Source organism: Oncorhynchus clarkii, chromosome 29 (assembly GCF_045791955.1).
Source record: "Oncorhynchus clarkii lewisi isolate Uvic-CL-2024 chromosome 29, UVic_Ocla_1.0, whole genome shotgun sequence".
Lineage (NCBI taxonomy): Eukaryota > Metazoa > Chordata > Actinopteri > Salmoniformes > Salmonidae > Oncorhynchus > Oncorhynchus clarkii.
The window spans coordinates 14047872-14070513 of record NC_092175.1 but is presented as its reverse complement, the minus strand read 5'-3'; the positions used below and the strand labels follow the sequence as shown (position 1 = coordinate 14070513).

At 49.0% G+C, this 22642-nt stretch overlaps 1 protein-coding gene across 1 annotated transcript in view; it reads left to right on the top strand.

The window, feature by feature from the left end:
* LOC139387946 (phosphatidylinositol 3-kinase regulatory subunit alpha-like) overlaps nucleotides 1–21499 on the top strand; it is a 52313-nt gene extending 30814 nt beyond the window's left edge. Inside the window, exons 3-14 of the mRNA XM_071134343.1 lie at nucleotides 6152–6244; nucleotides 6680–6754; nucleotides 6886–7017; nucleotides 7909–8110; nucleotides 10191–10273; nucleotides 17941–18148; nucleotides 18264–18444; nucleotides 18577–18845; nucleotides 18962–19138; nucleotides 19264–19338; nucleotides 19507–19677; nucleotides 20137–21499. Of these exons, the coding sequence (XP_070990444.1) occupies nucleotides 6152–6244; nucleotides 6680–6754; nucleotides 6886–7017; nucleotides 7909–8110; nucleotides 10191–10273; nucleotides 17941–18148; nucleotides 18264–18444; nucleotides 18577–18845; nucleotides 18962–19138; nucleotides 19264–19338; nucleotides 19507–19677; nucleotides 20137–20326 (1856 nt within the window). The 3' untranslated portion in view covers nucleotides 20327–21499. The remainder of the gene's footprint in view (nucleotides 1–6151; nucleotides 6245–6679; nucleotides 6755–6885; nucleotides 7018–7908; nucleotides 8111–10190; nucleotides 10274–17940; nucleotides 18149–18263; nucleotides 18445–18576; nucleotides 18846–18961; nucleotides 19139–19263; nucleotides 19339–19506; nucleotides 19678–20136) is intronic.
* The last annotated feature ends 1143 nt before the right edge of the window (nucleotides 21500–22642 follow it).

Sequence of the window (22642 nt, the reverse complement as noted above, 5' to 3'; positions counted from 1 at the left end):
CCTGTGTGTGTGTGTCTGTCTCTCTCGCCCTGTGTGTGTGTGTGTGTGTGTGTCTCTCTCGCCCTGTGTGTGTGTGTGTGTGTGTCTCTCTCGCCCTGTGTGTGTGTGTGTGTGTGTCTCTCTCGCCCTGTGTGTGTGTGTGTCTCTCTCTCGCCCTGTGTGTGTGTGTGTCTCTCTCGCCCTGTGTGTGTGTGTGTCTCTCTCGCCCTGTGTGTGTGTGTCTCTCGCCCTGTGTGTGTGTATCTCTCGCCCTGTGTGTGTGTGTGTGTCTCTCTCGCCCTGTGTGTGTGTGTGTGTGTGTGTCTCTCTCGCCCTGTGTGTGTGTGTCTCTCTCGCCCTGTGTGTGTGTGTGTGTGTGTGTGTCTCTCTCGCCCTGTGTGTGTGTGTGTGTGTCTCTCTCGCCCTGTGTGTGTGTGTGTGTGTGTGTCTCTCTCGCCCTGTGTGTGTGTGTGTGTGTCTCTCTCGCCCTGTGTGTGTGTGTGTGTGTCTCTCTCGCCCTGTGTGTGTGTGTGTCTCTCTCGCCCTGTGTGTGTGTGTGTCTCTCTCGCCCTGTGTGTGTGTGTGTCTCTCTCGCCCTGTGTGTGTGTGTGTGTCTCTCTCGCCCTGTGTGTGTGTGTGTCTCTCTCGCCCTGTGTGTGTGTGTTTCTCTCTCGCCCTGTGTGTGTGTGTCTCTCGCCCTGTGTGTGTGTATCTCTCGCCCTGTGTGTGTGTGTGTGTGTCTCTCTCGCCCTGTGTGTGTGTGTGTGTCTCTCTCGCCCTGTGTGTGTGTGTGTGTGTCTCTCTCGCCCTGTGTGTGTGTGTGTGTGTGTGTGTCTCTCTCGCCCTGTGTGTGTGTGTGTGTGTGTGTGTGTGTGTGTGTGTCTCTCTCGCCCTGTGTGTGTGTGTGTGTCTCTCTCGCCCTGTGTGTGTGTGTGTGTGTGTCTCTCTCGCCCTGTGTGTGTGTGTGTGTGTCTCTCTCGCCCTGTGTGTGTGTGTCTCTCTCGCCCTGTGTGTGTGTGTGTGTGTGTGTCTCTCTCGCCCTGTGTGTGTGTGTGTGTGTCTCTCTCGCCCTGTGTGTGTCTGTGTGTGTGTGTGTGTGTGTCTCTCTCGCACTGTGTGTGTCTGTGTGTGTGTGTGTGTGTGTCTCTCTCGCCCTGTGTGTGTGTGTGTCTCTCTCGCCCTGTGTGTGTGTCTCTCTCGCCCTGTGTGTGTGTCTCTCTCGCCCTGTGTGTGTGTCTCTCTCGCCCTGTGTGTGTGTCTCTCTCGCCCTGTGTGTGTGTGTGTCTCTCTCGCCCTGTGTGTGTGTGTGTCTCTCTCGCCCTGTGTGTGTGTGTGTCTCTCTCGCCCTGTGTGTGTGTGTGTGTCTCTCTCGCCCTGTGTGTGTGTGTGTCTCTCTCGCCCTGTGTGTGTGTGTGTGTGTCTCTCTCGCCCTGTGTGTGTGTGTCTCTCTCGCCCTGTGTGTGTGTGTGTCTCTCTCGCCCTGTGTGTGTGTGTCTCTCTCGCCCTGTGTGTGTGTGTCTCTCTCGCCCTGTGTGTGTGTGTCTCGCTCTCTCGCCCTGTGTGTGTGTCTCGCTCTCTCGCTCTGTGTGTGTGTCTCGCTCTGTGTGTGTGTCTCGCTCTCTCGCTCTGTGTGTGTATCTCTCTCTCGCTCTGTGTGTGTGTCTCTCTCTCGCTGTGTGTGTGTCTCTCTCGCTCTGTCTCTCGCTCTGTGTGTGTATCTCTCTCTCGCTCTGTGTGTGTGTCTCTCTCTCGCTCTGTGTGTGTGTCTCTCTCTCGCTCTGTGTGTGTGTCTCTCTCTCGCTCTGTGTGTGTGTCTCTCTCGCTCTGTCTCTCGTCCTGTGTGTGTGTGTCTCTCTCGCTTTGTTTTTCTCGCTCTCTCGATCTGTCTCTCGCTCTGTCTCTCGCTCGCTCGGTCTCTCTCTCCGTCTCGCTCTGTGTGTCTCGCTCTCTCTCACTCTGTGTCTCGCTATGTGTCTCGCTCTTTCCCTCTGTCTCGCTCTCTCGCTCTGTGTCTCGCTCTGTGTCTCGCTCTCTCGCTCTGTCTCGCTCTCTCGCTCTGTGTCTCGCTCTCTCTCTCGCTCTGTGTCTTGCTCTCTCGCTCTGTGTGTCTCGCTCTGTGTCTCGCTCTCTCGCTCTGTTTCTCGCTCTGTCTGTGTGTCTCGCTCTCTCGCTCTGTGTCTCGCTCTCTCGCTCTGTGTGTCTCGCTCTGTGTGTCTTGCTCTCTCGCTCTCTCGTTCTGTGTCTCGCTCTCTCGCTCTGTGTCTCGCTCTCTCGCTCTGTGTCTCGCTCTCTCGCTCTGTGTCTCGCTCTCTCGCTCTCTCGCTCTGTGTCTCGCTCTCTTGCTCTGTGTGTCTCGCTCTCTCGCTCTGTGTCTCGCTCTCTCGCTCCGTGTGTCTCGCTCCGTGTGTCTCGCTCCGTGTGTCTCGCTCTCTCGCTCTGTGTGTCTCGCTCTGTGTCTCGCTCTCTCGCTCTGTGTCTCGCTCTCTCGCTCTGTGTCTCGCTCTCTCGCTCTGTGTCTCGCTCTCTCGCTCTGTGTCTCGCTCTCTCGCTCTGTGTCTCGCTCTCTCGCTCTGTGTGTCTCACTCTGTCTCGCTCTCTCGCTCTCCCGCTCTGTGTGTCTCGCTCTCTCGCTCTGTGTGTCTCGCTCTGTGTGTCTCGCTCTCTCACTCTGTGTGTCTCGCTCTGTGTGTCTCGCTCTGTGTGTCTCGCTCTCTCGCTCCGTGTGTCTCGCTCCGTGTGTCTCGCTCCGTGTGTCTCGCTCTCTCGCTCTGTGTCTCGCTCTCTCGCTATGTGTCTCGCTCTCTCGCTCTGTGTCTCGCTCTCTCGCTCTGTGTCTCGCTCTCTCGCTCTGTGTCTCGCTCTCTCGCTCTGTGTCTCGCTCTCTCGCTCTGTGTCTCGCTCTCTCGCTCTGTGTCTCGCTCTCTCGCTCTGTGTCTCTCTCTCTCGCTCTGTGTCTCGCTCTCTCGCTCTGTGTGTCTCGCTCTCTCGCTCTGTGTGTCTCGCTCTCTCGCTCTGTGTGTCTCACTCTGTCTCGCTCTCTCGCTCTGTCTCGCTCTCTCGCTCTGTCTCGCTCTCTCGCTCTGTCTCGCTCTCTCGCTCTCCCGCTCTGTGTGTCTCGCTCTCTCGCTCTGTGTCTCGCTCTGTGTCTCGCTCTCTCACTCTGTGTGTCTCGCTCTGTGTGTCTCGCTCTCTCACTCTGTGTGTCTCGCTCTGTGTGTCTCGCTCTGTGTGTCTCGCTCTCTCGCTCCGTGTGTCTCGCTCCGTGTGTCTCACTCCGTGTGTCTCGCTCCGTGTGTCTCGCTCCGTGTGTCTCGCTCTCTCGCTCTGTGTCTCGCTCTCTCGCTCTGTGTCTCGCTCTCTCGCTCTGTGTCTCGCTCTCTCGCTCTGTGTCTCGCTCTCTCGCTCTGTGTCTCGCTCTCTCGCTCTGTGTCTCGCTCTCTCGCTCTGTGTCTCGCTCTCTCGCTCTGTGTCTCGCTCTCTCGCTCTGTGTCTCGCTCTCTCGCTCTGTGTCTCGCTCTCTCGCTCTGTGTCTCGCTCTGTGTCTCGCTCTGTGTCTCGCTCTGTGTCTCGCTCTGTGTCTCGCTCTGTGTCTCGCTCTGTGTGTCTCGCTCTGTGTGTCTCGCTCTGTGTGTCTCGCTCTCTCGCTCTGTGTGTCTCGCTCTGTGTCTCGCTCTCTCGCTCTGTGTGTCTCGCTCTGTGTGTCTCGCTCTGTGTGTCTCGCTCTCTCGCTCCGTGTGTCTCGCTCTCTCGCTCCGTGTGTCTCGCTCTCTCGCTCCGTGTGTCTCGCTCTCTCGCTCCGTGTGTCTCGCTCTGTGTGTCTCGCTCTCTTTCTCGCTCTGTGGACTTTCTGTAGCGATGGGGCCCGGTGGACTTTCTGTAGCGATGGGGCCCGGTGGACTTTCTGTAGCGATGGGGCCCGGTGGACTTTCTGTAGCGTTGGGGCCCGGTGGACTTTCTGTAGCGATGGGGCCCGGTGGACTTCCTGTAGCGATGGGGCCCGGTGGACTTCCTGTAGCGATGGGGCCCGGTGGACTTTCTGTAGTGATGGGGCCCGGTGGACTTTCTGTAGCGATGGGGCCCGGTGTAAATTTAGCCCCAGATTGTGAAGTGAGTTTCCCAGAAGCGGGAGGCCAAGGCTGGTCGGGCTTTGGCAGTGAAGGGAGGACAGCAGTGTAGGATGTCGTTCTGGACAGGGATGGATGTCTAGCTCTCTATTTGGGGGAACGTTGGCGTTCCTTTAGCTCAAAGTTCACTGCTTCTGAGAATCCCGCTCCTCTTTTTGTTTTGGTCCGTGTGGCGCGTTCCACACAGTAATTATTTCCAGATGACCGTTGTCTTGAGCCGACACGGGAGAGCATGTTTGGTGGTTAAAGGTTTCTCTCTCTTCTGATCCAGTCGGTTCACACTCAACCGGACAGAGTTTTTCATTTTAAATTCACAGTGTCCGGTGTGAAACGAGGACATGGCAATACATATGGCAGATCATTATTTAGCCTAGCAAGCAGCCTCCTGGGGGAGCGAACGTTTCCAGGCTAATGACCGGCATGTATCCGTAGATGGCTATGCTAGATGCCCACTTTCATGCCCGTTTACAAAAAAGTTAAACAATTTCAGGGTAGAGGGAGAGAGAGAGGGGGGGGGGGAAGTAAATGTAAAAGGGTCTCCATTCATGGTTGTCTGCATTTGAAACTGCAGACTCAAAGCTTCGAACAGTTGGGCCTTTCAGAAAAGTGACCTTTTTTAAAAATAACCTTTTTTGCAAATCCAAATAAAATCTGTGCCAGCCCCCGGAGCCTTTCATGTCCACCACACCTGAATGCTAAGATTTAATGAGAAGAAGAAAGAAAGAAAAAAAAAAACCTGGCTAGACCTGGCTTGGCTCAGACCTGGCTTGGCTCAGACCTGGCTTGGCTCAGACCTGGCTTGGCTCAGACCTGGCTTGGCTCAGACCTGGCTTGGCTCAGACCTGGCTTTCCTCAGACCTGGCTTTCCTCAGACCTGGCTTTCCTCAGACCTGGCTTTCCTCAGACCTGGCTTTCCTCAGACCTGGCTTTCCTCAGACCTGGCTTTCCTCAGACCTGGCTTTCCTCAGACCTGGCTTGGCTCAGACCTGGCTTGGCTCAGACCTGGCTTGGCTCAGACCTGGCTTGGCTCAGACCTGGCTTGGCTCAGACCTGGCTTGGCTCAGACCTGGCTTGGCTCAGACCTGGCTTGGCTCAGACCTGGCTTGGCTCAGACCTGGCTTGGCTCAGACCTGGCTTGGCTCAGACCTGGCTTGGCTCAGACCTGGCTTGGCTCAGACCTGGCTTTCCTCAGACCTGGCTTTCCTCAGACCTGGTTTGGCTCAGACCTGGCTTGGCTCAGACCTGGCTTTCCTCAGACCTGGCTTTCCTCAGACCTGGCTTTCCTCAGACCTGGCTTTCCTCAGACCTGGCTTGGCTAAGACCTGGCTTTCCTCAGACCTGGCTTTCCTCAGACCTGGCTTGGCTAAGACCTGGCTTTCCTCAGACCTGGCTTTCCTCAGACCTGGCTTGGCTCATGCATATCACTGGGTGTTTGCTTGGTCCAACCCAGCGTAACCTGAATGGTATCTACTGCTCAGCCCCTCTCTAACCTGAATCGGTCGGTTGTCTTTTGGTCTCTCCACCACTCCTTTGGTCTGGTGTCTTCTATACCCTTTTGAAGTTGCGCTCCAGTCCCAAATCGCCCTTCCTGCCCAGTTGAAAGGCACAGCCGCTCTCTGCCCACCATGTGAACGCATGGCAAAGTGGGATTAATATATTAACAGCTTGCCTGAGGGGTGGGGATGGAGGCCAACTTGGTGGTGGGACTGAAGTGTGGAAGCCCAAAATGGACCCCTTTGTGTCTTGTTAGAGGGTGGGAGAGATTGACTCTTGCATATAACCAACAAGGGCTTGGATAAACAAGGGTTGGGCGATTTAAAAAAAAAAAAAAAAAAAAAAAAAATACATTAAAAAAAAAATACTGAATTTCAATTCACTTCCTGATACGTTTTAAATTAAATTGACCCCAACTAACCTCCAACTCATACCCTCCCAGTCCGTCTTTCTCTTAGCCTTCACCGTTTTGTTACCTATTGAATCCTGAAGATGACCTTGTTAAGTGAAAATGACAAACTAAAACCACTTCCTCTCTTCTTCTCGTCTTCCAGGCTCAGCCCTACTGGACCTGACAGAGCAGTTTTGCCTCCCAGAGACGGCTCCCCCCATGCTTGCCAGGCTGCTGGAGGCCATTGAGAAGAAAGGTGAGCTGAGCTGGCCAGTACACACCGGACTAATGAAAAAAATGGCCTATATTTGCATTCTAGAAGATTCACTGCTTGTTTATCAACAACATGATTTCAATTAGTTGGGGGCGGCAGGTAGCCTAGTGGTTAGAGCGTTGGACTAGTAACCGATAGGTTGCTAGTACGAATCCCAGAGCTGACGAGGTAAAAATCTGTCTTTCTGCCCCTGAACAAGGCAGGCACTGAACAAGGCAGGCACTGAACAAGGCAGGCACTGTTCCTAGTCCATCATTGTAAATAAGAATGTGTTCTTTACTGACGTGCCTAGTTAAATTAAGGTTAAATAAAACATTTAAAAATATATATTTTTTCTCTGTGATTTTATGGACTTTCCAGGAATCAAAGTAATTGCATTTTAGCTAGTGGTATCATGTGCTCCTTGATTTGGCGTAGGTCTGGACAATCCAACTCTGTACAGGACCTTCACAGCCGGTGGTGGACTAGATGTCAGACAGTGCTTTGACACTGGTGAGCGGAATTCATCTTCTTCACTTATTTCCACCCAAATTCAATGTATTTTTATTTAAAAAACAACAACAAAGTGTGTTTTTTATATAAAAAGCAGTTAGACCTTGAGCAAATGTATGTGTTGTGTTCAGATCCTCCCTCAGCAGACCTGGACCAGATGGACCTGCAGATGTTGTGTGACGGTCTGAGTCGGTACCTGCAGGACCTTCCCCAGCCTGTCATCCTACCAGCCATTTACACTCAGCTGGTCCACACCGCCCAAGGTACACACACACACACACACACACACTGTAAACACTGCCATTTACTCTCGTCAGAATACACCACATGATTACAACCATTATTTTATAGCACCCACTGTTTCCTTGCTGTTTTACTCGAAAGTGGGTCGAGTCAAAATCAGCATGTTGGTTAGAGGTTGACATTTGTTTGTAGGTCTCAGCAATAATGCTGAATATTTGGGCCTTACCCCAACCCAAAGGTACACAGCAGTCCTAACCTAATCTTCCATTGGCTGGACGATGGAACACTCTGTACTTTGAGATTGGAGAGGGTACCCAGAGGACCTAGAGCCTAGTGTCAATATCCACCCGTTGGCCCTTACACAGAGAGAGAGACACACTATCTCTTTCTCTATCGCTCTCTTTCTCCCTTCCCCCATTTCTTAGGATCGCTCTCTGTCTTGGGTTGTCTGTCTTTCTCTTTCTCTCTCTCTCGCCTTTTGAACCTCTGTCCCTCCCTTCTCTGTATCTCTACATCTGTCGTGGGTTCTCTCCTTCTCCCTCCCTTCCTTTGTTCTGTTCTTCAGTGCTCGCTGGATTATCGTTCTGTCACATGGCCAGAGACAGGATATCTGTGGTTAATAGCAACTAAAATAAGCCTCAGGGTTTATCTCCCACATCTCAGTGCTAGCCAATCATCTGCAAGTGTACCTTGCACTCCTCACTCATTGTCGAGCACACACAATCTCAATGTGGTTTTCTAACCCGACGACTGCACACAGGGCTCTTTTTTTCTTCTTCCCGCCACCCCATTGGTCGAAGGGAAGCCTGCTCGCCTCACACATCTGTAGCTACAACTGAGGGAGCTTTTGGAAGGGTTTTGTCAGTGTGACATTCCTTCTTCTCTGACGTGTGTGTGTGTGTGTCCCACAGAGGTGCAGAGCCCTGAGGAGTGTGCCCAGCAGCTGCGTCACATCGCCAGCGCACCCAGCCTTCCGGCCCAGTACTGGCTCACCTTCCACTGCCTGCTGCGCCACTGGTCCCGGGTGTGTCACAATGCACCCAAGAACCTGCTCAGCTCCCGCACGCTCGGTGAGATCTTCAGCCCGGTGCTCTTCAGACAGCAGGCTGCCAGGTGGGTGGAAGAGACAGACAGGCACACTGACGCACGCTGACTGACTGACGGGCGCACGCTGACTGACTGACGGGCGCACGCTGACTGACTGACGGGCGCACGCTGACTGACTGACGGGCGCACGCTGACTGACTGACGGGCGCACGCTGACTGACTGACGGGCGCACGCTGACTGACTGACGGGCGCACGCTGACTGACTGACGGGCGCACGCTGACTGACTGACGGGCGCACGCTGACTGACTGACGGGCGCACGCTGACTGACTGACGGGCGCACGCTGACTGACTGACGGGCGCACGCTGACTGACTGACGGGCGCACGCTGACTGACTGACTGGCGCACGCTGACTGGCGCACGCTGACTGACTGACGCACTGACTGACGCACGCTGACTGACTGGTGCACGCTGACTGACTGACGCACGCACGCTGACTGACTGACGCACGCACGCTGACTGACTGACGCACGCTGACTGACTGACTGACGCACGCACGCTGACTGACGCACGCACGCTGACTGACGCACGCACGCTGACTGACTGACGCACGCTGACTGACTGACGCACGCTGACTGACGCACTGACTGACGCACTGACTGACTGACTGACGCACGCTGACTGACTGACTGACGCACTGACTGATGCACTGACGCACTGACTGATGCACTGACGCACGCTGACTGACTGACTGATGCACTGACGCACGCTGACTGACTGACTGATGCACTGACGCACGCTGACTGATGCACTGACTGACGCACTGACTGACTGACTGACGCTGACTGATGCACTGACTGACGCACACTGACTGACTGACGCACGCTGACTAACTGACGCACACTGACTGACTGACGCACGCTGACTGACTGACGCACGCTGACTGACTGACGCACGCTGACTGACTGACGCACGCTGACTGACTGACTGACGCACGCTGACTGACGCACGCTGACTGACGCACGCTGACTGACTGACGCACGCTGACTGACTGACTGACGCACGCACGCTGACTGACTGACGCACGCTGACTGACTGACGCACGCTGACTGACTGACGCACGCTGACTGACTGACGCACGCTGACTGACTGACGCACGCTGACTGACTGACGCACGCTGACTGACTGACGCACGCTGACTGACTGACGCACGCTGACTGACTGACGCACGCTGACTGACGCACGCTGACTGACGCACGCTGACTGACGCACGCTGACTGACGCACGCTGACTGACGCACGCTGACTGACGCACGCTGACTGACGCACGCTGACTGACTGACTGACGCACGCACGCTGACTGACTGACGCACGCTGACTGACTGACGCACGCTGACTGACTGACGCACGCTGACTGACTGACGCACGCTGACTGACTGACGCACGCTGACTGACTGACGCACGCTGACTGACTGACGCACGCACGCACGCTGACTGACTGACTGACGCGCGCTGACTGACTGACGCGCGCACGCTGACTGACTGACGCGCGCACGCTGACTGACTGACTGACTGACTGACTGACTGACTGACTGACGCACGCACGCACGCTGACTGACTGACGCACGCACGCACGCTGACTGACTGACTGACGCACGCACGCTGACTGACTGACGCACGCACGCACACTGACTGACTGACGCACGCACGCACACTGACTGACGCACGCACGCACACTGACTGACGCACGCACGCTGACTGACTCACGCACGCTGACTGACGCACGCACGCACGCTGACTGACGCACGCACGCACGCTGACTGACTGACGCACACACGCTGACTGACTGACGCACACACGCTGACTGACTGACGCACACACGCTGACTGACTGACGCACACACGCTGACTGATGCGCGCTGACTGACTGACGCACGCTGACTGGCTGTGAAAAGATTAGGTTGGGAAGCTGTGATGTAGCAATTAAAGGAGCCGGGCTGGAAGTCCCATCAGTTAGAGACCGAGAGAGAGAGACCATGCACAGATTAACCAGAGCAGCAGGGCCAGTCAGCTGCCTGGAAAATCACCGAATCATGACTTTCATTTCGTCCTTTTTTCTTCTTTCTTCTACTTGTTCAAATCATCAGCTGTGAGCCCAGCCCAGATGCTCACATCAAGATCATCGAGACCCTTGTGACCAGCGAATGGACAGAAGCCCAGGCTGCTCCAGGTAAGAACTCACATTCCTCTCTTCTGTTATTCAGCATGTAGTATGCATGTAGTATGCTCTTCTGGTTGGGGGTGTATGCAGAGCTATAGAGTGATTGTCTCTGTATCTCAGTTCTATATTTAAAGCTAAAGAAACTAATGCCCATCCTTGCCTCTGTGAAAGAGATTTACGTTCATGTGCTGTACTGTGTTATAGAAAGTTAAGACTACATAATCACACTGCACTGTGCACAAACAGGTCACTATTGTGGGACAAAAATCGCTACTTCAATTTTTATAAAAAATTTATGTTTTAAATATCACTACGCTGTTTTTGATATACCACGGCAAATGACTACAAACCAATATTAAAATATTAATATTAAAACCTTTTATTAAACACATTATTTTCCATTGGATCAAACCTAGCATTTGGTTTGCTTTGTGTATACTTAGCGTTGGAACCTGCAAAGCATTCTCCTGAGATTTTGGTAATGAGCCTCTTTATCTACTTCCCCCGGAGTCAGATGAGCTTCCCCTCTGTCAAGTATGTTAGAGGCAATTTCGCGAGTCAATGCTAACTACCATTAGCTCAATGACTGGAAGTCCATGGTATCTAACTAACAGTTATGCAAATGGATAAATATACAGTGTATTCCGAAAGTATGCAGACCCCTTGACTTTTTCCAAATGTTGTTACTTTACAGCCTTGTTCTAAAATGTATTAAATAATTTCAAATCCTTATCAATACCCCATAATGACATCCTGTTTCCATTGATCATCGATGTTTCAACAACTTGATTGGAGTCCACCTGAACACAGTGGCCTCCTCCATTCTTAAATGGAAGAAATTAGGAACCACCAAGACTCTTCCTAGAGCTGGCCGCCCAGCCAAACTGAGCAATCGGGGGAGAAGGGCCTTGATCACCTCCGATCAAGAACCCAATAGTCACTCTGACAGAGCTTTAGAGTTCCTCTTTGGAGATGGGAGAACCATCCAGAAGGACAACAATCTCTACAGCACCCCACCAATCAGGCCTTTATGGTAGAGTGGCCAGACGAAAGCCACTCCTCTGTAAAAGGCACATGACAGCCTGCTTGTAGTTTGCCAAAAGGAACCTAAAGGACTCTGACAATGAGGAACAAGATTCTCTGATGAAACGAAGATTGAACTATTTTGGCCTGAATGCCAATCGTCACTTCTGGAGGAAACCTGGAACCATCCCTACGGTGTAGCATGGTGGTGGCGTTTTTCAGAGGCAGGGACTGGGAGACTAGTCAGGATCAAGGGAAAGATGAATGGAGCAAAGTACAGAGAAATCCTTGATGACAAAACTGCTCCAGATGGCTCAGAACCTCAGACTCAGGCGGAGGTCCACCTTCCAACAGGACTACGACCCTAATCACACAGCCAAGACAACGCAGGTCTCTGAATATCCTCGAGTGGCCCAGCCAGAGCCCGGACTTGAACCCACTTGAACATCTCTGGAGAGACCTGAAAATAACTGTGCAGTGACGCTCCCCATCCAATCTGACAGAGCTTGAAAGGATCTGCAGAGCAGAATGGGAGAAACTCCCCCAAATACAGGTGTGCCAAGCTTGTAGCGTCATACCCAAGAAGACAAGGCTGTAATCGCTGAAAGGTGCTTCAACAAAGTACTGAGTAAAGGGTCTGAATACGTATGTAAATGTGAGATTTCAGGTTTGTTTTTTGTTTTTGCAAAAATGTCTATAAACCTGTTTTGGCTTTGTCATTATAGGATATTGTGTGTAGATTGATGAGGGGGGAAAGAACTATTGAATCAATTTTAGAATCAAATAAAATGACATTTTTGAATAAAATGTGAAACAAGTCAAGGGGTCTGAATACTTTCCAAAAGCACTGTATCTTAGACTAAGGCTGCAGGGATAAAGGGATTGGGATGAACTCGTGGATACCACTTCAATGTTTCTGCAAATTGCATAACTGTTAGTTCGATACCCATGGACATCCAGTCGTTGCGCTAACGCTGGTTAGCATTGGCTCGCAAAACTACTTCTAACATCCTTCATACAGGATGCAGAGACACAAAAATTGTATCCACAAGTTCATGTGACTCTGGGGAAGCAGATAACATGCTTAATTGCCAACATCCTAAAGTGTCTCTTTAACCCATAGCCTCAATAATGGGATCTTAAACTGTGTTGTGTAAGAAGGGGTTGTGTTCATTTTTGGTTTGGTGCCGAGGGTAGAGCCACCTTCCCCTTTTGAACAGGAAATCAGTGGCTTGTTGAGATCAAAGTAAATAGTTGATGTAGCGTTTTTTTTTAGGTGGATTCCATCAAACGTGCTGTGCACAGAAGAACCATCGGTTTTAATTATGTTAGACTTTGTACCGTGGCCACTAATACACAGAACTAAAGTTTGAACATTTCATCAATTCAGGTTGTGACGGAATGAAACCATATTGTGGGAAAAGCTATTATATATATATATATTTATATATATATATATATTTATATATTTATTTATTTATTTATTTATTTCACATAATCGGTGGGGTGTGGACTAAGCTAGCGTTCTCGTGTGGGAGTGCACAATGTTGCGTGGCACGGTTGTGTTCTTGAAACAGCCTTTAGGCAGCCCGGGGGCCCATTGCCTGGCTGTCACTGTTTTAAAAAGTTTTATTATCTGTCGGGGCCTATTTCTAACATCCATCTCGCTCGGGCTGCTGTCTGTAGTTCACACCTGCAGGAGCAATGGGCCGACGGGGGAGGTGGGCGGGCTGGTGGGCAAGGACGAGCACGAACACTCAACACCGCACGCTTTGACTTCTCTCTCTGCTGAACCAGCCAGGTCCCTTCCTGTGTCGAACACACACACACACACACACACACACACACACTATGTGAAACACACATACATACCAGGTAGGTTGGACTCGGTGGGGAGCAGTTTGGCTTTCAGTTGTGTTTAACACCACCCGTGTGTACGTGGGGATCTTCTGAGAGCACGTGTGAGACTTTCTACGAAAGTGTGGGTATGTGTACTGTCTGCAAATACGTGTTTCTCTGAATGATAGTCTGTCTGTGTGCGTGTCTGTATGCCTCCTCCCAGTTACTGGGAGCCTATTTTTAAGTAAGCAGGCAAAGGCCACTTAGATTTGGTTGGCTGGAAACTCGGTCCGTTCCACAGAGCATCTCTTGTTACACCACGATCAGACTGACAGCGTCATTGTGTTTTGGTACACCAGAAGTACATTCATTTCCAATGGAGCGCTGCGTTTGCCTTGCACCAACCAATGCCTTGCAGTTTCAGTGCATTCTGTGTGTTGAATTTATTCAACACGTATGAAATTGTATGCGTCAACTGGACAGAAATAGTAGGATAAAGGCGAAATGTTGAACTTTTGTTACACACATCCACAAATGTTTGGATTACATATTGAAAAAAATGTTTGACTGCTGAATTTATTTACGCATCATTGATGCAATGACACTGTCGTGAGATTGAGGCGTTAGCCCGGCGGCTGCTCCTACTTCCTAGGCCCACACTGCTCTCCCCTCTGCCTCACCCTTCTAACCCCCCCCTCCCCGCTGGCTCCTTCCACACACCCCTCCCAGCCCCCAAAGTGCCCAGCTCAGCAAATATTTGAACCTGTGCGAGTTAATCATAAGACTGACCCCCCCCCCCTTCAGTCGGCACTAGGGCCAGGTTTCAGAGTGGGCAGACAGGGTCAACAGCAAGGCAGCAGCTCAGCTAATCATTAGAGCCACTGAACACGCCGATTGGCACATGTGCTTTTCTGTTGCTCATTAGAAAAAGGACATTTCAGTCTTGGAAGTAGCCTATTTCCTATTCCTCAAAATCCCCTGAATGAATCTAATGTAACTCAAGAAATCTGTCATTAATTTCGACTATTTTCTTGGAGGATGTTTTAGTTGAGCTATTTTACATCTAAGGTGTTTGGTGGGCGCAGTATTTCTCAAGTTAAAAGATGCGCGATGTGTAAACAAGGTCTGGCTATTGGGCAGGTCTGTCTCACTGTCTATGCTATTGGATATAGAGCAATCACTGCAGCAGTTCACCCTGTGTTAGTGGGGAAATGTAAATCGTCAAATCACTGCCCAACCTTCATATACCTGTTGTGACCAAAATGATCCTATTTACACCTTGAGGTAAATTTTGGCACTAGAATAACGGTTTCTGACTCATATCGATGCCACATAGGTTGTTTTCAAAGGGTTTTGTTGCTTTTTGAAGGCAGTTCCTCTTTAACCAGCGGTCCCCACTCGCACAGCCCTCCTCAGCCTGGCATAACATTTAGAGAGGAAGGGAGGGAGGGAGGGGGAGGGGGAGCTGTACAGAGAGGCACGCAGCCCTCTCACTGTTACACCACCCGTGTCAGATCAAGGAGCAAGCCAGGCAGTCAGGCAAGCACCTGCCTCCAAGCCAAGCCAGAGAGTTACCGGATTACCTGGATTTCATTAAGTACCGCTGAACGGACCGTCACCTCTCTAAGAACCAAAGTAAAATAATCTTGTTTAAGCCACGGAATGGACATTTTCAGAAGGACTTGAGAGAGTTCTATCTAGAGCTCTGTCTGTTTGGATTTTACACACCGTTATTGGGAGATTTAAACAAAAGACACACCACTGGTGCCTTATACCAGAACATGCACAACTTGCAACGTAAGTTTGAGATCTTGAATCGTTGCAAATCTGACACACTGGATACGTTTCAAGGGGTTATTGCTAATGCAAGGGCTTCAGCAAAACCTTGAGACAATGAATTTTCTAGATAGATGAATAGGCCAGATAGAAAATGGAAAATAAATGTGCTGGGTAACAGTGGAGCAGGCTATGGGACAGAAACGAGACTGACAGGTTTTTTTAAAAATGTATTTTTATTTTATGGCCAGTCTCCTGGAGCTGTCAAGGAGAACAGGTTTTCCTCAAGCCATCGCTCGCTCGCTCTCCGCTGCTGTACTTTTAGAGACTGTTGGTTCATACAGGCCCCATAGATCACCCTGCCGCCTTTCTGTGTGGTCAGGACGGCACGCTGATTTATCTAGGGACAACAGTGCAGAATGTACCGTTTCAGAGGCAATTTTAGAGGCCTCAATCAGAATGATTTACTACCGAGCAAAAAATAAATAAGCCCATGAATATGAAGCACAAGTTGAATAATGTAGGGTTTTCTTTACTTGGATTTAGTGCGTACATGTCGTCCTTATCATTCCGATAAGCTTTTATCTGGTATACTTTCAGTCAATGTGGCCTATTTCATCATTCCCAAGCTGCCTTTGGAAAGACTCCATTCCCCCCTCTTCTGCCCAATAATCCCCCCCCCCCCGGAGAATTACTGGTGTATTTTGGAGCCTCCGGGTGACTGGTGGTGGTAAGTGGGTGGCTGTGACCGGGGCAAAGGCTTTAGGACGTGTAGTGGAGCTGCTCTGCCTGGCCTGCCTACGTGCCGCAGCAGCAGCAGAGCTGGTTTTGTCTCTGTGCCAACAGTGGGCTGGACTAAACCGGTACACGACACGCGCGGGGAGGAGGGATTGAGCAACCTGCGGGAGGGAGGGCTGAGCGCTACAGAGCAAAAAGAGAAAGAGAGAAGGCTGCAGATTCGTTTCACTCCAACTGCGTTAGAGCTATGAGAAGATGTTCACAGCAGCTATAGTCGGATCTATCTCTGGAAAGGATGCTGTGTACTAAACAGATTATTATAGGGCTATTTTAGCCTGTTTGTGTTCTAGTCTATATAGACACTGATCTGCACTACAGGGACTGTGCACATTGAGGGATAGCAGCAGCAACTTAAAATGGGAAAAGGCCAGTGAGCTTTCAAAATGACATCATCGCTTTCAGGAAATGAAAGATGCAGGAGTTGTTGTTGACAGCCCCCCCCCCCCCCCGCGCAATTGGCTGTGGTAAGTGATGTAACACATTACTGAGCAAGGAAGCAGGCAAGCTGCCTTTCAAGACGGCTTTTTAAAATGGGTTTTTGAGGTGGTCGTACGAAGAGAGCAGGGCTCCATTCAGAACGGATTACGATTGTATCATTCAAATGTGCAACAAGGCTGTCTCTGAAACATGGGAGGATTTGGAGGACTCTTGTCTGAGACCCGAGTTTGACGTCGATTCTGAACCTTTATTTTACCTAGAGATGGACCCTCCAGGTAGGCAAACTGACTTAGCTCATTAACGCTGGGTGTTGCATGACAAGTCTGTCTCAATGCGTGCTGAGACATTGTATGGCAGGGGGTACGATGGTCTAAGGCTAGCAGCAGCGCAGGAAGTTCCTAAGGCAAATGGTGAGTTCTGGTGGCGGTGAAATGTCACCTTGGCTGTCAGCCCACAACTACTGCCTGCATTGCCATACCCTCTGGCCATCTCTGATCACCTCTTCTGGATCCGTGGATTTAGGCACTGCTGCAACCAGTAGGCTGTTGGAAAGATCCAGCGTTTGGTGAAATCCAGCTAAAGGGAACAGCCCATTTGCATAAATTATTCCATCGCCATGGATATGGCTCATGTTATAAATATGTATATTATGCCCATGGCTCGGTGTCTCTCCTGCTACGTTGAAGTCTGAGGTACGCTGCAGCAGGACAGCAGGCAGATGGGGAACAAAGAGAGTGAAGCAGCTCTAGTAGGTTTAAAAATAGCCTTCTGCCATTTCAGCTCAGCTCCCTCCTGCCTGCTCCTCTGAAAGAGTGGCAGCTATATCGAGTGAGCCTGAGTCATTCGTGTGATTAACCATTCCAATGCAGCGATTAGGGCTTATTGATTCTGAGTGCTAGCAGCATGAAATAGGAATGGGGGAATTTGCATTAGGGAGAATGCTGTTGCTAAGAAGAAACCATTTGGAAGAGAAGGGACTGGATGTGTTCAACGCAACGTGGTGATATCTGAGGTTTTTTTGACCATGGAGCTTGGTGGGTTCATTGGTTTCTCTACAGACAGTTATATTGGTGGATATGTGGCTGAGTTATAGTATTTACATGATGATTCTGCAATGGTTTACAGCTTTTTGCATTTGAGCTGCAGGCCCAAAGCTGCGCTCCATTTAGATCTGAAATTATGCAGTGTCATTTATTTTTTTCCCTTTTTTTGTGGCCGTTTTGCAGAAAGGCAGAGATTATCTGTGTGCGGCGTAATTGGGGCAACAGATGGGGTTGATTTCTCGTTGTTGCGATTTATGGTTAGGTCCCAACACGGAGGAGTGAAGGGGGTTCTTTTTTAAAAAAAAAATTCTTGAATGTAATCCATTCTCCCTTACTCACTCACTCTTTTTTCTCTCTCTCTCACTTGCGTTCTCTCTCTTGCTCTCTCTCTCTCAATGTTGGAGAGCAGTGGTTTTCTTTCAGCCCAATGTAATCAAGTGGAAAGGATTGGAGGTAGAAAGCAGTATCCTACCACTGTTCTAACTGCCGCAGACGTTTGATCAGGTTCAAATGGCTCTCTTAATCGTCCACTAAGCAAATGGAATAATATTTTCCACTCGCAGCTAGAGTAAAATATATTTCTACAACCCCTTTCAGCTCCCCCCTGGCATACTGGCTTAGCATTACATTATATAGACTATGCCAGGGGTGACATCACTCCTGATAACGACATGCTCCTGTTTTAATGCAATAGGCAATTGACTGTATCATCATCACATGAACTAAGCAGCCCTCTCTCTCCCCTCTCGAACAATACAGCCCTACCTCCCAAGCCGCCCAAACCCACAGCCCCTGCTGTCACTAACAACGGTATGAACAACAACATGGCGCTGCAGGACGGCGAATGGTACTGGGGAGACATCTCCCGCGAGGAGGTCAACGAGAAGCTGAGGGACACGGCCGACGGTACGTTCTTGGTCCGTGATGCCTCCACCAAGATGCACGGCGACTACACGCTCACGTTGAGGTAAGTCTTTTTCCTTCCCTCGAAAAAGACTCACTTCGCACCTCCTCTATAACTAGTGTTTGTTGAATATTTCATTTTTATTTGGTCCCCCCTCCCTATTGGTCTCCACTTACAGAAAAGGGGGTAACAATAAGCTGATCAAGATATTCCACCGGGATGGGAAATACGGATTTTCGGACCCCCTGACCTTCAACTCAGTGGTGGAGCTCATCAACCACTACCGCAATGAGTCGCTGGCCCAATACAACCCCAAGCTAGACGTCAAGCTGCAATTCCCCGTCTCCAAACACCAGCAGGTAACCGTCAGCATGATCATAAACTTTATTTGTTTAGGACTTTTCACACAATGCGTCATAGCTCAAAAGCCTTGGCAAATGAGTCACTGTAGATCTACAGCTCTACTCCATTTCTTCGCCTCCCCTTCTCAGGATCAGGTGGTGAAGGAGGACAACATCGAGGCTGTGGGGAAGAAGCTCCATGAGTACCACCAGCAGTATCAGGAGAAAAACCGAGAGTATGACCGCCTCTACGAGGAGTACACCAGGACGTCCCAGGAAATCCAAATGAAGAGGACAGCGATCGAAGCCTTCAACGAAACCATCAAGATCTTCGAGGAGCAGTGCCAAACGCAAGAGCGGTACAGCAAAGAGTACATTGAGAAGTTCAGGAGGGAAGGCAATGACAAGGAGATCCAGAGGTAAGGGCTTGATCTAGACCCCCCAAAAAAACTGCCCAAAAAAAAAATATTTGGACATTGTTTTCTTATCTGATCAACTTCTTAATGCTTCATAACTGAGTGATTGTTTTCCTCAGGATCATGGGCAACTATGAGAAGCTGAAGTCTCGTATCAGTGAGATCGTGGACAGCAAGCGGCGTCTGGAGGAGGATCTGAAGAAGCAGGCCGCTGACTACAGAGAGATCGACAAACGGATGAACAGCATCAAGCCCGACCTCATCCAGCTCCGCAAGACCAGGGATCAGTACCTCATGTAAGTATCACCTCCTAGTTTCAAATCAATTCAAGTAACTTTATTTTTCTGGTGATGGGAACGTCTTGTAAAGGTCTCGATACTACCAGTCTCTAATCGGTCTTGTCATGGTTCTTGTATTCCAGGTGGTTGACCCAGAAGGGTGTCAGGCAGAAGAAGCTCAACGAGTGGCTGGAAATCAAGAACGAGAACACGGAAGAGTGAGTATTATAGACTGACCTTCCATACATTTTTCTGTTCCTGGTATCTAACGTTGGCAAAGTTATGGGACACGCAATGGGGAATCGCATCGCACCATTGTTAAATAGTTTGCCATTTGATTTCAAACTTTAAGTGCCTAACTCCCTCCGTCCATCTATGTTCTCCAGTCAATACTCTATGGTGGATGACGATGAGGACCTCCCGCACCACGACGAGCGCTCCTGGAAGCTGGGCAACATCAACCGGCTGCAGGCTGAGGCACTCCTCCGGGGGAAGAGAGACGGAACATTCTTGGTCCGAGACAGCAGCAAGGCAGGATGCTACGCCTGCAGTGTTGTGTACGTATAAAGACCTTGTACTCATTCTACTTTCGTTCTATAGTATAGTCATGTAAGCATCTACCTGATCCTGAAATGACCCTACCAGCATTTGGTTACTGATGCAATGTAATTTACCTCAGCGTTTGTATGGCTGTAGCTTGACAGTGTTCCCTTGAAGGATCAGACTGTGCTGCACCTACACCCTTTCTGTTTACCTCAACCTGAAGTCAAGCTGTTTGCTTCTACACTGTTCAGCACATTGACGTTGGCACTGCAAACACAAATTCAGAGACTGTAGACTTTACAGGAACAGGTGTAGACATTGCAGCTCAACCATGTCTAGAGTGAACCTCGATTGACCAAGGTCTTGATGATTAGTCAAGTCGTAGAGTCATGTGTGCTGGGAACAAAAAAGTACAACCTGACCTAATAGAATATGACTTGACGTTTCTCTCCTTCTCCGTCTCTCCTCTCCAGTGTGGAAGGTGAGGTGAAGCACTGTGTCATCAACAAGACGCCCTCAGGGTTTGGCTTTGCCGAACCTTACAACCTGTACAACTCGCTCAAAGAACTGGTCCTCCACTATCAGCACACGTCACTGGTCCAGCACAATGACTCTCTGAATGTTACGCTAGCGCACCCCGTCTACGCACAGCAGAAGCGGTGAGGACCCTCCTGGCCATTCAGTTGGGCAAAAACATGAAAGAGACTTGTTTTCCTAAAAATGTATATTTATATATTGTGCTCGGACTTTGGACTCAAAGATTTAAAAAATAATAATAATTAAAAACTAGGCCCGTGTCTTGCCTACTAACAGACGTTTGACCCACGAGAGAGGAAAGGACTAAAGAGACTAACGCAAAACGAAGCCTGAAAACATTTCAGTGACTGTGAACTGACTGTGAACAGTGGCGAGAGCCTGAATGTAGTCTTGTCTCTCGTGCGTTTTGTGGGAGCGCAGAGTCGAGGTGAAACTGCTGAACTCTCTCCCCAGCGGAGGACATTGGAGGCCTTTTCCTAATGGTGCTTGTTCTTTTCAAAGCTTTACCAGCTGGAATGTCAAAACGCAGATAAAACTTGAGTGCATCATTTTTTCTTTTTCTTTTCCCCCTTCTTGCGTTTTTACTTTCAAGTCTATCCCCCTACGGGTGTGAGTGTGTGTCCATGTGACCAAAACTCACAGTATCTGAAAGCTGTTGGGGGTGTCTAACACACTTGTGTGTGTGTGTAAGTGTTCAGTGACAGACCATGGATCAGCTGATAAATGTAGCAAAATGGCACTTTTGACAAAGTATAATCGTTTTCTTGAAAAGACTCCTACGGACTTAGTGCAGAGACTCTAAACTGTTCTCTACTGTGGATGAGTGAAAATATGAACAGACTTGAAATGGAAATACTTCATTATGTATATATACAGAGGGGAACGTCAGTACACAGCAAACCTAACGCACCATACCAAAAAAAAGCTCAGTTACTGTTCAGTTATGTCCTAATCTGCTATGCAATTATGTATCTCCCTTATTTCTACAAAGTTGTTTTTATGCTGTTGCAAACCCATAATATAAGCTTGTTTTTAATGCTTGAGAAAGTTTATTTCCCATGTAAATATCCAAGAGGATATTTTGTGTCAAAATGCCACGATAAAAACTGCTTCAGATTTTTAAGAAAGTAAATAATAGTAACACATACTTTATTACAAATGACTTTATCAACAACGGATATAAAGATGGAAAAGATGAGTATTTTATTAGTACTTTTTTTTGCTTCAAACGGATGTTCTCAGGCAGAGCCTTTTGAGTATTTGACAGTTGCTTCAGTCACAATAAATATTTCTAACATAGCCACGTGTTTTTAGGTCTTTGTCGAAACAACGGTAGCATCCCAAGTGGCACCCTATTCCTTATAGTATACAGGGGATAGTGTGCCATTTTAGAATGATGGGAATATTTGTTGATTACTGCAATCATAATGGTGCATGTTGTACTCACCTTTTCAACCATCCATGGAAACAACAGTATAGATTTATTTTGTTATATAACCTTTCCCCCAAGGAAATCAGAGCAAATCGGTGTCTTGAAATGATGGAAATTGTTATTAAAAAGATCAATTGGGAGACATTTTATCTTCCCCTATGCATTGTCCACATTGTATTTTTTTCTGTATCAGAAAATCTTTGGAGTTGTTTACGTGGGTGGATCAACTCATTTCAAATAGTCCGTGATTGCTTATTCTCATACGACATTGTATACCAAGTGGTTCTGTTACTTGGAGAAAGTACCCACATTTAGCTGCCAACCCACTAGTAAACATTGGTGTCACCGCTGCACATTTCCCAAAACAATTTTTCGACTCCTTGATGTCCATGAGTCTAAATTAGGGTGTTAATCATTATAAAATATTATGATTAACTTTGAATTAGACTCTCATCCAAGCCCAGCCGATTTAAAAATTATTATTATTATATTTTAGTTTGGTGACATTTTCTTTCAAAGGTAGGCCTACTTGCCTTAAAGTAATTTGTTTAAATCTACACTGGCTGGCATTGTTGACAAATGTAACCCTCTACATCATCTATCCCTATTAGAAACATAAAATAAATGTGTCGTGTGAGAATTAACCTATTCAATTGTATTTTTAATTCCCCCTTCCCTTTGACATAAATGGCTAGTGAGACGTTTCAATCTGGCACCACTATTATACCTATATATTTGCAGGGAGTAAATTTCCACAAATCTCATGGTATACTTAAAGGTTGAAGAGAAAGAGAGGCATTAGATATGTTTCATTCGGGGAAAAGAAGTGTTGCCAATGTTGGATAAACATATATTTTTTTCTCTCTGAGTGGAATAGTATGCATGTGTTAAACAGGGCAACGCGAGCGGTGTCTTTTGGTGTGGGTTCTGTTTACAACAATGCATATTTTTCCTTCTTACATGTATGACCCCATTACCTTTTGTGAGCCCCCCTGGGAGTGGAATTTCGA